Here is a 16,906-nt window from a genome sequence, read left to right on the forward strand (position 1 = left end):
GCATGGATTAGCTACATGCGGATCTTCTGGGGATAACCGTTTTGGTCATTATTATTATCATTCCTATGTTGGTCACGAGATAGCGTGGAACGATTTGTGTTCCTCAATTGTTCGGGCGCAAGTCCGTTAAAAAATTTTTTATTTCCTAATAATTCATTAGTGAATATCTCTAAGAAAACGCCCGTAATCTTGCGGCCTTCATCACTATCCTGAAGCCATTAAAAGTAAAAATAATTAGGTTAGCGTGAACCTTCAACATCAGAAACGTTTTCCTTTTTCTTGCGGAAGCTTTCAACTTGCAATCGTCATTTTAATATCAGAAGATGCCAAAATGATATAATGAAGAAACAATGAGCGATTAATTTTCAATGCATTGACCTCAAACGACAAAAATGCATTCGCCTTGTGAAACATCATCACGGGTAGCAAAGCAGCTGAGAAATGTGTTGCATCTTCAAACTGACTTTCGGACCGTGGGACAGTGAACTATACCACTCATCTCGTAGGCCCTCAGGGCAAAATTCCGTGAATAACGACATCAACTTATACTGTAAGTAGCTGTATATATTATCTCATCGGAAGCAAGTGCGGGCCCTGGTAGTACTTTGCTCTCTGTCAAAAAGTTACAGATCGATAGCCAAGATGCGAGCGTAAGCTGTCGCTCCCAGATTAACTGAATCCGTGGCACTGCGCCTGCGTTTACAGATACGGCTTTCGACTGGCCTTACCCTAAACTGATTCGTATATGTAGAGCAATGTTTGTTATCTGTTGTAAGCATGGTAGTTTAGAGAAATAGTGAACTTTCCCGCCGTTGTCCTTGCTGTCGGCAACATGCTTAATTAGAGCCGGGTAGTTTACATGCTAAAACATGTTCAGTAAAGTAGTTTTTGATCTGAACCATACTACAAGATCTTTACAGTTCTTTGGGAGTTCTATAAAGACTTAAATCAGCTAGTCTCTCATATGAAGCCTCTCACAAAGAATATTTTTTACGACGCAATTTCCAGCCTCAGTGCCTTCTTTTTTTCTGCTCACACATTATGTATGCTGCATACTGTATGAGAGAGATAGAGAGAAAATAAACTTTATTAATATTAGGTAGTTACTACAAATGGTTCACCCAGGTCCCCGAAACCATTGGCGAATTCGGCCGCCCAGGCCTGTTCGATCCGCTGGCGCCTAAGGCAGAGTTCTGTGTGAGCCAAAGCCACCTTCCACTGCTCATGGCTGAGTTCCTGTAAACGGGGAGCAACCGCGATGCGAGAGGCTATCTATGGAGTTTTTCGAAAACGTATACGAGGAATGGATAACGTTCCGGCTTAAAATAGTTATTTTTACTCTATTATAGCTGGTATTCCGTAATTTTGCATCTATTCAAGATTTGCCCTTTTTATCTCTAAAGACTGACACTTTTTCGAACAGAATGTAAAATTTTCAGTGGCTAGTCCAGGCACAAGATTTTGCAGCCAGATGAGTCCACTATCGCCGTCTAGCGGCCGATATTTGCGGTCAGCACTGTGAAGTATATTCTGGCTTACCTGTATGCCCAGCGTCGCCCTGAAAGCCCGATTTCCCTCCTACTTTCTACACACAGGTTCCGTGATTAAAAAGGCTCCGGAGGCTCCTACAATAACTGCCAGTCTTTCCGACGTTGAAGTTAATGAAGGCGCCTCTGCGATGCTGGAGCTCAAAGTGAAAGGATATCCGAAGCCGAAAGTAACGTGGTAAGGTGTCTTGCACTTGGTGCACAGATCTACACGAGCCATTTCCCTCTGTTTTGGAATGTGTGTTTTTGACGCAGAAATGCATATTATTCACAGGAAGCACGAGGGAAAGGTGATCGAAGCAGGCGGGCGATACCGGTTTTTGTTTGAGGACGAAGAATCTATGACTTTGGTCATAAAGAACACGAAGAAGACCGACGCTGGCATATACAGCGTAGTGGCTGAAAACGAGTCCGGAACCGCCAACACTGAATGCAGGCTGACTGTCAACTGTGAGTGAATAGGAGTAGCTTGTGCATTCGTACTGAATTGAAGATAATTGAAATAGTTCGAGTCAGTGTCAAACGTCGGATATATTCGCATGGTGACGAATTCCAATGGAGACACACATACTCAGAAAAATGACACCATACAAGACTACTTGTTTCGTTTCGAAATGAAAGAGCAACATTTACAACCCGGTCTCCCTCTTTTAGTTCTCAGGCACTGTCTTTAATATCAGACGTAAAGTGGCTATCTCACACAATGCGTTACCGAAGGTGCGTTGGCACCCATGTCACCCATACTGTTTTTCCATATTTTTCTTTAGTAGGTCAATAATGTTTCTGAATTTTAATGTCTTTGTTTACACAAGCACACACGCACACACACACGCACGCACGCACACGCGCGCACACACACACACACACACACACACACACACACACACACACACACACACACACACACACACACACACACACACAAAATCTCTTCGCCAGATTAGTATTAGATCATGAGAACTGTAAAAAAGCACGAAATGCGGTACCCTTTTAGACCAGTTTAAAACTAAACTTCCACGCGACAATGGTGAAATGTACTGAAGTTGGCAGATGACACTGAATTATGCTGGTGTTCTCGCATCTTTTTACCTTTTGCAAATCTAAGGATCCTTAGCCGTCGCAAGATTTCGTGCTCGAACACTATAGTTCAGTCTCAAATAAGAGACATCTCTAACATAAAACTCGGCAGTTAATAAAACATTCAGCGAATTTACTCAGACATCGTTAATGCAGACGGTCCTTGAATTTCACCACAGGGTCTAGAAATTTCATTTCTGTTTCCTTTTCGATGAATAAGCGGCAGGAGATTGAGGAGAGAAATTTAAGGACTTAGCAGAAAGATTGTACAGTCACGTATTCCACGCTTTTGCTTCTAACTCCGAAACAAATACGTCTTAATCTAAAAAATGGCTTCGTGTTCAGTCGTCTTGAAGAAAAAAAGTGTCGCTTACGTATGTACATTTTGAAAGTTACTTCATAATCGATGCCTTTTTTTTTTTTCAGCAACTCCGACGTTTAAAAAAGAGCTGAAGGACGTTTCGGTCATGACCGATGATGTGCTGAAGCTTGACGTTGAAGTACAAGGAACCCCGGCTCCAGATGTGAAATGGTGAGATACCATAGCCGGCAATATACTGATCTCTGTACCAGAGTACTACGGCAGTTACGTTCAGGTTAAATTATAGTTTTGTCTTCCCAATCCTGGTGACTGGTTGAAGCCACGTCACGCCCCTTACCGGCGTTGGCTCACGTGACCCGGTGGCCGAGCGCGAAAAAAAATGGAATTCAATCACATGAGCAGAAGATAATCAAGTCTGATTGCTGGGTCTCGTCTTGTACAGGTACAAGGACGGACAAGCAGTGGTAGAGGATGACCGCATTAAGATAACTCAGCCGGCCGAAGATGCCCATCAGCTCATCATTAAGCAAGCCAAGGTGGAGGATTCAGGAAATTATTCTTGCGTCATCAGCAACACCATGGGAACACAGACAGGATTCTCAGCTGTTTCTGTCAATGGTACGCATTTTTTAGTGTTCAAGGAAAGCTGCCTTTTTGTGTCAGTTGTATAAAGAAACTGAATGCTTCGCATAGTCGGGACAAGTCTTTTATTTTTATGGATATTTATTTATCTTTCCTGGGTGTTGCTACACGCATCATACACCCCATAAAACTTTATATTCAGCACGTATATCTAACTGAACTCTCGTCGGTTTCGTTCAGCGCCACCGAAGTTTTTGCAGAAACTGAAGGACTACGAGGCTTCTGAGACGGAAAATGTGACGTTCCGAGTGAAGATTTCAGGAAATCCAAAGCCGAACGTAAGCTGGTGAGTGCTAAGGTGTAAACCGTGTGATACGTAGGCTTCTAAGGTCCTTAAGTACGTATGGCATCCATGAGCTTCAAGTAGGCCTGTTTTTATTCTATTCAGCGCTTCCTATGAATTGCTTTGACGTCGTGTTCTGGAAAAAAAGAAAGAAAAGAAACGAAAACATTAAAAAAAAACCTATTAGGATTTGAAAGGAAACATATATGCATACTGCAAGCTGCCTTTTTCTTCTGCTCCGCTCAAGGAAAATTAAGTGTGATGATACAATGCACCTCCTTGGTCCGTTGGGTATACCCACCCATCTCTAGCACTACCATTGGCGACTTGAATGAGCCGAACGTTCGAATGATCTTATCCTTATTTGCAAGCAATCGTTGTTGCCAAAGCGATGAACCGTGTATTGCTTCGGACGGCTTGCAGATATTTACTCTCACGTAGTTCTTAAAATAAAAGTTGCGGGTTGAGACGCTCTTAGGTGTTTACGTGTTAGAGCGCGTTCTTCGTGCCGCAGACTCTAATCATACCCGTCTCCGCAGGAAGAAAGACGGTAAACCTCTGAAACCAGACGGGCACAGATATCAGACGCTGGAGGAGACTGAAAACGTGCACTGCCTCATCATAGACGACGTGCACCAAGAGGATGCGGCGCAATACACTGTCGAAATTGCGAACGAGTACGGAGTTGAAACTGACAGTGCAGCTTTGACAATCACATGTGAGTTATCACAGAATATGCTCTCTTTGTGGCATCTTCCACCCTCTCGCCTCAAAAAATTATGAGTACTATTTGCTTTCAGGCAAGCCGAAATTCAAGAAACCACTTTCTGACGTCGAGTGCTGCGAAGGGGAGACAAACATTAAAATCACAGTGGAAGTCGAGGGCACTCCTGCTCCGAAAGTTAAATGGTAAGGCAGCTGAATATTTTGTCACATACAAGTCTTCTGCATATGCATAAAATCGATGTCATTTTAGGAACACAGCGTGAGTGCATAATTCGAAAGAGAAACTACATCCATGTGCCTCACACAACAATGCAGAGGAACAATTGGCGAAGTGAAAAATCGCACATGAAATCCTTATGGGAGAGCAGTAGGGGAGTTAAGGTAGTGTTAAATCTGGCTTTTCAATTTTTTTTTCATTGTAATTTTCCTGATCAGCAGTGCCAGCAACAGAAACATTTATTTAGCCCTAAAGGAAAGGGTTATTTATGGCTTCCATGCTGGGTGGAGTCCTTGTTCTAGGACCCCGATTGCCTACGCGATCCGGCACGTCCCCATCAATCAGCGATTGTTGGTCGCTCGGGTCTGCGCTGGACAGGGCAGCCTCCTGGGAGGAGAGTGAAGGGTGGGAGATGGGTTAGTGGAGATGAACGCCTTGGACGACTAGGCTCCTAGTTGACATGAGGCAGAACCGCATACTGGATTCTGAAACGAGCCTAGTCATTCAAGGCGTCTCTTGCCGCGATCCACCACTCCGGCTCCTCCAGGCGCACAGCACAGTTCCCGGCCCCTGGTCCAGCGTACTTACCGAGTATCTGGATGTCTTTCGACCCTCGTCCCTTCAAGCACCGGTCATTCGCAGCGTGACTCGTCATATTGTGACGACTGGGCCTCCCGTGTTTTCTCGCGCTCGTCGCCTTGCACCGCATCGCCTCGCTGTCGTCAAACAAGAATTCGAGCATATGCTGGAGCTTGGCTTCATCCCTCCCTCCTCCTGTCCTTAGGCATGGTGCCCAAAAAGAACGGCGACTGGCGCTCGTGCTGCCATTACCGGGCACTCAACAAGGCCACAGTCCCTGACCGCTACCCGATTCCCTATATCCAGGATTTTACATCGGCACAAGGACTGCAAAATCATCAGCAAGATTGATCACGTGAAGGCATATCCCCAGATTCCTGTGGAGCCCTCGAATATTCTGAGGACCGCCATTATTACGCCTTTTGGCATGTTTGAATATCTGAGGATGCCTTTCGGCCTTCACAATGCAGCCCAGACCTTTCAGCGTTTTGTTGACCAAGTCCTACGCGGTTTGACGTGCTGCTTTGCCTATCTTAATGTCATTCTCGCTTTCAGCCCTACGGCAGAGGCCCACAAGCTCCACCTGCGTCAAGTCCTCGCAAGTCTCGGCCGCTTTGGTCTCGTAGTCAATGGACCGAAAAGCGAGTTTGGCGTTGCAGAGTTGAACTTTCTCGGCCATCGCGTGAACGCCCATGGCATCCGCCCGTTACCGGCCCGTGTCACCGCCATTACTCAGGTTTCCCGAACCACCATCACCAGGCAACTGCGTGAATTTCTTGGCCTCGCCAACTATTACCGGCGCTTCATTCCTCGCTGCGCTGCAATACTGCAGCCTCTTCACGACCTTCTTTCGGGCCACAGCAAGCCGGCAGCTCTTGTCGCTTGGAGCGTTACCGCTGACCGCGCATTCAACGACATCAAAGCTGCCATCACCGGCACCACGCTCATCGTCCATCCCAAATGTGATGCGCCCACATCTCTCATGGTTGACGCATTGGACACTGCTCTCGGCGCGGTCTTGCAACAGTTTGTGGCTGGTGTTTGGCAGCCAATCGCCTTCTTTTCCAAGAAGTTTGCGCCCCCTGAGCGCCGCTACGGCACCTTTGGCCGAGAGCTGCTAGCAATATTCAGCCATGAAGTACTTCCGCCATTTTTTTTTTTTTTTTTGAGGGATGCACTTTTCATGTACTCACTGACCACAAAACCCCTGAAGTCTGCGCTGGCATCCAGTTCCTCCTACGCTCCTCGCGAAATCAAACCTGAGCGCACGCCTATATTTCCGAGTTTACCTGCGAGATTCGTCACCTCAGCGGCAAGTCGAACATAGTCGCTGACGCTCTTTCTTGTGCTAAAGTCACTACGACGCACAATGAACGGCCAGTCATTGACTTCACGGCTATGGCTGCTGCTCAAATAGCCGACACCGAGATGCAACGGCTTCGCACGCGCGACACCTCTCTGGTATTGGAGGACGCCTTGCTTCCTTATTGCGCCGTTCCTGTCGTGTGTGATACGCTGGCCGTTCGCCCTCGCCCCTACGTTCCTACATCGCACCGCCTAACCGTTTTTGGTGCCCTCTATTCTTTGGCCCATCCTGGCATTCGCGCACTTCACCGCCTTGTTACGGCTCGTTATGTCATGCGTCGCTCAACGTCGACATTCGCCGCTGGTCGCGCACGTGCCTGAGCTGTCAGCAAAGTAAACTGCACCGACACACTGCGACTCTTTTGTATCCTTCGCGTCTCCGGACGTCCGCTTCAGCCATCTGCACGTCGATACTGTCGGTCCTTTTCCCCCCTGGGGGAACCACTGCTACCCGTTAACCTGCTTTGACAGGTTCACAAGATGGCCTGAAGCGATGCCCCTTCTGGACATTACGGCAGAGTCGATCGCAAGAGGACCCATCACACTCTGAATAAGCCGCTACGGTGTCCCTTGTATCATTACGACTGATCGTGGTCGTCAATTTGACTCAACATTATTTGCCAACCTCTCTCGGCTCCTCGCCGTCAATCACATTAAGACGACTTCTTACCACCCGATTTCCAACGGTATCATTGAGCGTTTTCACCGGCAGTTGAAAGCTTCACTTAGGGCTTCCGCTTTCCATGCACCATGGATTGAGCGCCTACCCCTCGTCCTGCTTGGTCTCCGCACCGCACTTCGCAGTTACTCTTCTACCTGTGAAGCAGAGCTAACGTTTTACTACTCTTCGTATCCCTGGCGAGTTCTGCGAGCCCTCGTCACCCACGCCTGCTGACGTCACAGATTACGCCTGGCGTCTACGTAGCGCTATTAGCACTGTCGTTCCATCATGTGAGCGCCAGTATTGTCGTCGTATCCACGTCCCCCCCCCCCCCCCTCCCCGACCTTCAGCGCTGCACTCACGTCTTTGTTCGCCCACGACGCCGTAGATCGACCCTTACGGCCACATTACGATGATCCGTTCTATGTGCTCCGGCGTGCTCGTAAGCACTCTCTACTGCGCATCAACGGCCGAGAGTATATGATATCCGTTGATCGTCTTATACCCGCCACCTTGACTCAGGCGTCATCGACAACTGTGCCACAGTACCTCCTCCCGAACGTGCCAGTTCTCGCCGCGTACGATTCGCACCCACAGTATCCGCACTTCGCCATTCCCCTTGGCTCATGGCTTCTTCGCGAGAAAAAAGGGGGGGGGGGGGGGGGGGGTTGTAGCATGCCATTGTGGTCCGGCCGCAGAAGACGACAGCCTCAGCACGCATGCCAAGCACGCGCAGATTGTTTTTCGTGGCTGCAGGACTGAATGCCGGCGGTTTGCTGTCCAGTTCCCGCCTCGCTCAGCGGGTCCTGTTAAATATATTTGTGGAGACCCAACAATGAGTGTCTGTGGTTCATTTTGGTTTTGTGGTGGTTTCTGGCACTCACAGAGGAATACAGAGTTGAATTCAGGTAGTTGCTTTGCGGACATTACTTGGGGTACTGTCTGGGTAAGAAAGGGCGCTCATGAAAAAGGCTAAGATACGTGAGAGTTTGGAGCTGGCGCCAGACGATGGCTATGGCCCCGCTGAGTGGTGAGGCAGTGGAAGTGCCATGTCATTGTGTGTGTGTGTGTGTGCGTGCGCGTGTGCGTGCGTGCGTGCGTGTGTGTGTGTGTGTGTGTGTGTGTGTGTGTGTGTGTGTGTGTGTGTGTGTGTGTGTGTGTGTGTGTGTGTGTGTGTGTGTGTGTGTGTGTGTGTGTGTGTGTGTGTGTGTGTGTGTGTGTGTGTGTGTGTGTGTGTGTGTGTGTGTGTGTGTGTGTGTGTGTGTGTGTGTGTGTGTGTGTGTGTGTGTGTGTGTGTGTGTGTGTGTGTGTGTGTGTGTGTGTGTGTGTGTGTGTGTGTGTGTGTGTGTGTGTGTGTGTGTGTGTGTGTGTGTGTGTGTGTGTGTGTGTGTGTGTGTGTGTGTGTGTGTGTGTGTGTGTGTGTGTGTGTGTGTGTGTGTGTGTGTGTGTGTGTGTGTGTGTGTGTGTGTGTGTGTGTGTGTGTGTGTGTGTGTGTGTGTGTGTGTATGTGTGTGTGTGTGTGTGTGTGTGTGTGTGTGTGTGTGTGTGTGTGTGTGTGTGTGTGTGTGTGTGTCTTTTCAATACTCTGTTATGTTCGTGTAGGTTAGCAGTCCTGAGCTTGCAGTCCACACAAATGTTCCTGTGCCTTCTCATCAATTTCTTTGCCTGCCTTCTCCGCTAGGGCGGTGACCTAGCCTCTTCCTGCTCTGAAGCCCAGCGTATAAAATCTTGGGCGAGCCGCGCTCAGTGGCAAGGAGAGGGGCATGGCATGGGGCCCGTCCGAATGAAGGGAAGGTTGCTTGCATGGCAGTGTTGTGGAACGTGTCTCTCCTATGCAGATAGGATGCCAGTATTCTCGACATGCTCTGATCAGTGTACGAAACGTGGCAGCATATTTCCTCCCCTTTTACATCCATAACTCTCCACTTTGAACTACGTTGCTTCATATTTTATACAAATCTGTAAATTTGTGATGTCGTTTTTTCTAGGTCTCTTAATGACTCTGTCATATGTGAGGACAATTCCTTCAAATTTGAGTCCGTCGAGGAAAGCGGAAAGTATACGCTGATAATCAAGGAAGCGAAATCTGACATGACTGGTGAAATGGTTTGCGAAGCGGCAAACGTCAAGGGCAAGGACAAATGCTCTGGGACATTCACAGTTAAATGTGAGCCAACCTTTATGCCTTAGTAATCACTTTTCTCCGTGTAAAGCTTCACTACAGTTCGTACACCTTACTGAATTTGTGTGCATGATAAGCCTAACGAGTGATCTCCTGTCTTTTAGCGAAGCCAAAGATTGTAAAAGGATTAGACGACGTAAACGTCGAAGTCGGGGAGTCGGCGACATTTAGTGTCAAAGTGGTCAACGCAAAGGACTCAAAGGTGAAATGGTGAGTACAAGTTAATAAACTTGTAATCTTTGAACGTGGTTATCGTTAAAGTCCTATCCTACTCTGGATGCCTGCATCTGCATTTCGTAGGCCAAAATAGAAAATTTGGAGGGCATCCAAAATGACCCTGAATAAAGCAAACTGTAACTATTATCGCTGAAAAGCCGACACTAAGTTAAATTCATCTCATATGTTGCACAAAGCATTTCGTGTAAGTTTAGAAAGTGACAGAGTCACGTCACTTAACATGGTATAAGAAGATAATACGAAAAGGCAACATGACTTCGCAGACTAGCAGCTGGTGCCGTCCCTTTTAAGGGGAACAAATGATCCGGTTGGTGTTCAATAACGATAAACAATAGCTCTCAAGACGATCAAAAAATAGAGATGTAAAGTCCTGTTCTCGTCTCTTTCTGCCTGATTTGTTGCTGTTTTTGTTGGCCTCCTGAAGAATGGCACATACTCGCCACGGGGGATTGGCCATTTTAGGTATATGCCATTTTTTCTTATTTTTCCCCTTATTTTTCTTCTCTTCTTCTTCTTCCTTTTCTTTTTCTCTTTTTATTTTTATTTTTCCTTTTCTTTATCTTTTTCTTTTCCTTTCTCTTTGCCTCTTTCTTTTCCTTTCCTTTATTTTCTTTTCCTTGTTTTTGTTCTTGTTCTTCTGCTTCTTCTTCTGCTGCTTCTTTTTCTTGTTCTTCTTCTTTTTCTCCTTGTCCTTATGAAACATGGCATCCACCCATATGGGGGTTTCGCTTTTTCTTTAAGTTCATTTCTTTTCCTCTTCTTCCATCCAGTTCTTCATCTTTGAACCCAAATTGCATGGCGTTATTAAAGACCCAACGTTTCAAACACTACACTTTGATGAATGAGAGTGTTCCTCCCATAACCACTTTAGTATGATATTGCTACGAAGATGACGAAGCAGGCAGTAACGCGGGGCGGAGCGCTCGCGGCAGGCCCGCTGGCCATTAAAGCATATTTCATCGTCATGTCATCACGTCTTTCTCTTTCTTGTTGTGTGACCGTGTTCCATCGCTTGTCATACCACCACGTAACATTTGGTTGGAGGTGCGGTTCATCCCCTTCCTCGCCTTGCACCGTTGAAACCAACCGTACGCTGGGTCCATCGGCCGAAAGCCCGTGGAGATCGCCGCCCAGCTCTTCCCCAGCCCTTTTTGCTCAGACCCGACCAGCCGCTGTCCCCAGCCTCGTCCCCAGCCCTGACCAGAACACACGACGACCAGGAAGAGCCCAAAGCCGACCCTACAGACCCTACCGACCCCACGACGAAGCGACCTCACGACCACTCGAGCGAAGACAGCACCCCCGCCCAAGCCGTTCGGCGTGTCCATGAGCCTTGGCCTTCGGCAAACGGTGAAGACTGGATTTGATGCTCCATTGCAAGCATTCTTCCCATCTTCGCATTCATTGTGGTGTCCAGCGTTTCATGTCCCAATCCTGTGTCTGTGTTCATCGTCACGTCATGCATTGGATTTCTAGCAATCGATCGGGACGATCGCTCGGTGGCCCCGGGTAATGCTAGGAAGATGACGAAGCGGGCAGTGGCGCGGGGCGGAGCGCTCGCGCCAGGCCCGCTAGCCAGTAAAGCATATTTCATCGTAATGTCATCACGTCGTTCTGTTTCTGTTGTGTCGCCGTGTTCCATCGCTTGTCATGCCACCACGTAACAATATTCTTCATGTGGTTAGCACAGTGCCCTAAGCAGAAAAAAAAAAAAAAGCACAGACGCCCAATTAATATACGTTAATGCTATGACGCGCACTTTAATTTAAGGGCGAAAAATTACGCACAGAGAGCGGTAACGGGCTTGTCATTATTAAGAAGTCCCTTTGAAAATACATTACTGTTTAATATAGGTGCGAATACAAAAATGAACTCTTAAACTGCAAATCGCTAGGTATGAACTGCTAGGCAATCACAACTTGGAACCACACATAAGTGCTCGGACACTGCACTTCATGATGCTTTAAATATTTTAGCTCCTAGTTTTAATATTTACTTTTAATTAATACACCTTATTATTCATTGTTCAGGCTAAAGGACGACTGCGAAGTCATTATTGATAACAAGAACATCTACGCCAAAGAAGAAGCGGACGCCTCTTTCACGTTAGTCATCAAGTCTGTCACGCCCGAAGACGCTGGAAAATACACATTCAAGATCAAAAATGAACTCGGGGAAGACTCGAGCACAGGACGCCTCAGCACGCAAAGTATGTATTTCATATGCATAACTGAACTTCTGCACTGAATACCGCGCACGCGGGTCGCCGATGGCGGTAAGCATACACGAAGTTAGTGCCGGCATCAGCAGGGCTGTGCTTACTTTTGAAGGCCACTCATGGGCTTAGAATATGCTAATGTAAACGACAAATATGCATGTAGTCATTATTGCTACTACTTGTACTTTCCACCTTTCTTACTTTGTATCAATAAATTTCTAGTCAAAGGTTTTCCGCAGGCCCCACCGGTCGCTGATAAGAAACCTTTACCCTCCGACATTTTGCTCAAGGCTCCTCCCTTTGCAGTTCATGTTCTCACTTTTTAATAATCGAGCTTTTTTTATTCAGGGTGATGAACATCGTCTTACTTCGTGCATCGTTCCTGATATCAATTTTTTTTCGGAAAATTTAAACTAAAGATCTAGATTTTTTAGTGAAGCTGACGTGATGGTGCATTTTTCTTTCCAGAGAAGCCAGAGTTCAAAAAGAAGCTGCAAGACCAAGAGATTTCCGAAGAAGACGTCGCAGAATTTACAGTGATAGTCACCGGGGAACCAAAACCGAACATAAAATGGTTAGTCCTTTTGCGAGACTTATTGCAGCTTTAGGTTCTATTAACGTGTAGGTTAATGTTTTATATCTCGTTACTATTTTTGACAAAGCATCAGGCTCGAGAGGTGCCATTTCTGAAACCGGTGATTTTTTTTTTTTTTTTTTTTTTTTTTGCCATGCATTTACGCCATTCCGTAACTAAGTTTTTAAGCTCTGGAGCGTTTAATCGGTGTCTTTTGAGCTAGCGACAGTCGCGGCTATATCGGCGGCGTAAAGTAAAACGCAAATACAATATTTTTCCTTGCACCAAACGTTTCATAAAAAGACTCCTCATATTATCATATTCTTTTATCCCGCTGTCAGCATGCAGGGTATGGAGACCACTTGAAACGCGGGAGCTTTACACCGAGGTGGCTAATCAGCAGGAGTCTTAATGACTTTTTAAAAGGTGAAAGTCTTTAATGCCTCATACTCATGGCCGCGTCCAGCGTCCTGTCCTAATATAGCTGTCAATTATCCTGACAGCCACGCCGGGCTCGTGAGAAACATATCTTAGTTCTCCTTGTCTAGCATCATGCCAGCGCGGTTGCCATGAAGACCGCCACCACTAGTTAGTGGTAGATAGTGATCGATAATGATAGTTAGGGGTAGTTAGTGATAGTGACAGTGATAATGGTTATGACAGAGATGACTGATTATGACGTCCTCACCTGATGACGTCATGACCGTATGGGACGTCATAATGACGTCACATCCGACCATGTCTAATAAGCGGAACTGACGTCATACTGGCATCACATCCAGTCATGACGTCACGACTGGCCATGACGTCGCCAGGTGATTCACGCATATACGAAGCTGACCCCGCCGGACGTCCGATCCAGGCGTCCCTGCGGCACCTTTCATTTGCCGCTTCCTCGAACGCCGCACCACACAGCATGTATAAAAATAGACGCAGTACAGCAGACATCGGCGGCGTTTGAAATTAGTTTATAGGATAGAAAAGGCGCAGGTATCTGTCACAATTCTCCGTAGACACCTTAACCTATACGTAAGGAAAAAGTGGAAGGTGGGAGTGAAAAAAAAAAGAGAGAAAGAGGTGCCGTAGTGGAAGTCTTCGCCCCACGGCGCAATAGACGCTTTCGCCTCATCGCACTCTAGTGGTCCAAAGTGCCCCCTATAATTTTTAATGATTGCTTTTAAAGTGCATATTGCAATTTCTAAATTAAAGGGAATCCACGCGCCAGCTGCATCTTGAAACGAGAGGGAAAGAAATCATTGCGAGTTCCACGAACAGAATTACTTTTCCTTGCCACCTGACCTCATTCCAAAACTGGGCGGCAAAGGAGCGACGCTAACGTCGGTGTCTCCACCTTCACTGGTGACGCGGCACGTCGTCATTGAAGGATCTATCACCAAGAGTTTCTCTCTCTTCTCTTTTCTGGGTAGGATAATTTCGCATGTGGAAACCTGCAGTAGTTCTTCCCCCCTCTCATTTCAACGTGCAGCCGGTGTATACGTATGCATGCTTCCCTTTAATTTCGCTATTGGTATGCACACAGTAATGTCCACAATTAAAAAGCTCATATAAAATATTTTGTTAATCCTCAAGTGTACAAGCACCCACATTTCAATTGAATCCCACGTCTTGCAAGCTAACTGCAAAATGAACAAAATAATTTGTCACTGTGAGCCCCCTTGCCCCCCCCCCCCCCTTTTCCGCCCTCTTTTTTTGTTTTTATAGGAAAATGTTGTGCGCGTTAAAAAAAAATACCCTTTCTTTATTCAAAGGAGTCAATTTAAGGGCACGATACACATTTCAGTGGGCTTTATCACGCTCTTGGTGAGAAAAATAAAAATAAAACTGGTCATTAAAATTATAGCCTATTTCTCTCCAGACCGTTTGTATGGAGAGAAAACCATAAATTCATGCTCCTCGTGCTTATGACCAGGGCTTCTTTGTTTCTTCAGGCTGCACGGAAAGCGTGAGATCAAGGAAAATGACGTCTATCAGATCACGTCCGACGGAGACACGTACACGCTTAAGGTGAAGCAACCCAACAAAGAACTCGCCGGAGAGTATACGTGCGAGGCTCAGAACACGTGCGGAAAGGAATCCTGCTCCGCGAGCCTGACAATTCACAGTAAGTGGACACTGCGCATAGCCTTGTTGACTGCAAGTACAACTCGCAAAATGGCAGTTATTCGATGTCGAGCAAGTTGCATTTGCAAAATACTTGCTTGTGAAAAGTACGCTTTTGATTTTGGTTCCTCTTGGGAATCCGTTAATGTGATCTGTTTATACAGAAACCCAGCTGCGCCTAAGCAGTGACAGGTGTGCTATGTGCGCATGCGCAGGTGAATCGCGGAACACGTTGAGCTAAAATTCTCTTCAGCAGGAGCACCACGACGCACGAAGTCATCTGCGTGCAGCGATTATTCTAGTTCCTGTAGCGGTCAGGGGGGAAAGCGTCACTAACCAGTTTCATTATGGTGTAGTGGAGCAAGCCTCCCGTAATTATTTGGTCAATTCTGATCGAACCAGTTGGCATTTGGCTTCCCCAAATATGGATGATTTTTATTTCTTTATTCGATGTGAAATTAAAGGGCAGCGGAAGGTAGACCTAGCAAAACTGTTTTCTTTTCCTTTTTTTTTTTTATTTTAAAAGCACAAAGGTAAGTTTGAAATGACAACGCAATTCCGGCTTTCTGGGACACCTCTTGATTGCGAAAAACGGTGGGATATTGAAATATATTTTTAGCGCATGTCGATGGGAATGGTCTAAGCTTCCGAGGTGTAGCAAGAATTTTGTTTTAAAGATTTTCCTGAGCTTGCTCCTAATGATGTCATCTGCCGTAGAAGACCAATGGGCAGCGTTTTTATATAATTGGAAAGTAAATTTAGAATGTGGTAGGATAGTCTGTGAATATATTGATAGAAATGGTCTAAGCTTCCGATGCATAGAAAAATTTTACTACTGAAGTTTGTCCTGCGGTCACAGCGATCGAGTGATTAAGGCTGCCATAGGAAAACAATGTAGAGCGTTTTTCAAAATTAACGGCAAAGCAAACTACGATCCTGTATAGGGAGAATCTGCAGCTATATTTATTGCTACGGTGAAGACATACAATATGTGAAAAACATTTAGTAAAAAAAAAAAATTTGCTACCATTTCTGGCTACAATTGAGATAATTGCACGTATAATGCGCGTATCTTTTTCTTAACACGACGTTGTTTTATCTAGCGAAGTAAAGTGTGTTATTGGTAAGTTAATTTTTCCATATAAATTTTTCCATTAATGCTGTAGTTGTACGTATTAGATGTATGGTTGTGCGAGTAATTACTGTCACAGGATATCAAGAGAAAAGCCGCGTTTACCTCGCAGCTCCATGAAAATAGAAATTTGACATCAAGCATTTCTCTTTTAGGCAAGCCGGAAATTATTGAAGGGCTGAAGGACATCGAGGGTGAAGTTGGCGACGCCGCCTTCTTCACAGTGAAGATTGCAGGCTCTCCGACTCCAACAGTCGTATGGTGAGGCACATCGTCATAACCTATGACCGAGTTTGTTAAATACAGGAAGCACGTAACGTACTGATAATGCGAGACTTGCGCTGAAATATTACATTTGGTCTTCTGGTAAAATTACTGCCAACTTTCTTTGCAGTTTAAAACACACGTTCTCGTCACGCGCGTAACCGAGTGCTGGCATTTGTGCTGTCCGAGCTTCTGATGTTATGGCTTTGGTAGCGCACTACTGTTATTAGTTAAAGTCGTTAAAGAAACGCCGTGATGCTTAGTCGTTAGGGCGCTCGACTACTGTGCCCAAGGATGCAGTATCAAATCCCGGCCGAGGCGGCCGCTTTTTGATGAAGGCGAAAGCAAGGCGCCTGTGTTCTGTGCGATGTCAGTGCACGTTAAAGAACCAGGTGGTCGATATTACTCTGAATCCTCCACTAAATTCATCATCATAATCATCATCATCAGCCTGACTATACCCACTGCCGGGCGAAGGCCTCTTCCATATTTCTCCAATTAACTCGGTTCTGTGCTAGCTGCATCCACCTGACCCCTGCGAACTTCTTAACCTCATCCGCCCACCTAACTTTCTGCCGCCCCCTGCTACGCTTACCTACTCTGGAATACAGTTTGTCACCCTAAGCGACCATCGGTTATCCTCTCTTCGCACTACATGTTCTGCCCATGCCCATTTCTTATTCTTGATTTCCACTAGAATGCCAGTAACTTGATTTATTTCTCTAAATTACCCATGCCTCATAGCCTGAGTCGCTTTGG

General features: G+C 46.2%; 1 protein-coding gene across 5 annotated transcripts in view; it reads left to right on the top strand.

Moving 5' to 3' along the window:
* The window catches only part of Obsc (Obscurin), a 195,875-nt gene that overhangs the window by 116,940 nt on the left and 62,029 nt on the right, over positions 1 to 16,906 (top strand). For all 5 annotated transcript variants that reach the window (XM_084590270.1, XM_084590275.1, XM_084590271.1 and 2 more), the window contains 13 exons: positions 1,596 to 1,725; positions 1,822 to 1,997; positions 3,051 to 3,156; positions 3,389 to 3,564; positions 3,769 to 3,874; positions 4,411 to 4,589; positions 4,672 to 4,780; positions 9,408 to 9,586; positions 9,706 to 9,811; positions 11,869 to 12,047; positions 12,525 to 12,630; positions 14,580 to 14,752; positions 16,039 to 16,144. In XM_084590270.1, coding sequence (XP_084446396.1) covers positions 1,596 to 1,725; positions 1,822 to 1,997; positions 3,051 to 3,156; positions 3,389 to 3,564; positions 3,769 to 3,874; positions 4,411 to 4,589; positions 4,672 to 4,780; positions 9,408 to 9,586; positions 9,706 to 9,811; positions 11,869 to 12,047; positions 12,525 to 12,630; positions 14,580 to 14,752; positions 16,039 to 16,144 — 1,831 coding nt within the window. The remainder of the gene's footprint in view (positions 1 to 1,595; positions 1,726 to 1,821; positions 1,998 to 3,050; positions 3,157 to 3,388; positions 3,565 to 3,768; positions 3,875 to 4,410; positions 4,590 to 4,671; positions 4,781 to 9,407; positions 9,587 to 9,705; positions 9,812 to 11,868; positions 12,048 to 12,524; positions 12,631 to 14,579; positions 14,753 to 16,038; positions 16,145 to 16,906) is intronic.

This window comes from Amblyomma maculatum, chromosome 1, assembly GCF_055883805.1.
Source record: "Amblyomma maculatum isolate TAMU_Amacu chromosome 1, ASM5588380v1, whole genome shotgun sequence".
NCBI lineage: Eukaryota > Metazoa > Arthropoda > Arachnida > Ixodida > Ixodidae > Amblyomma > Amblyomma maculatum.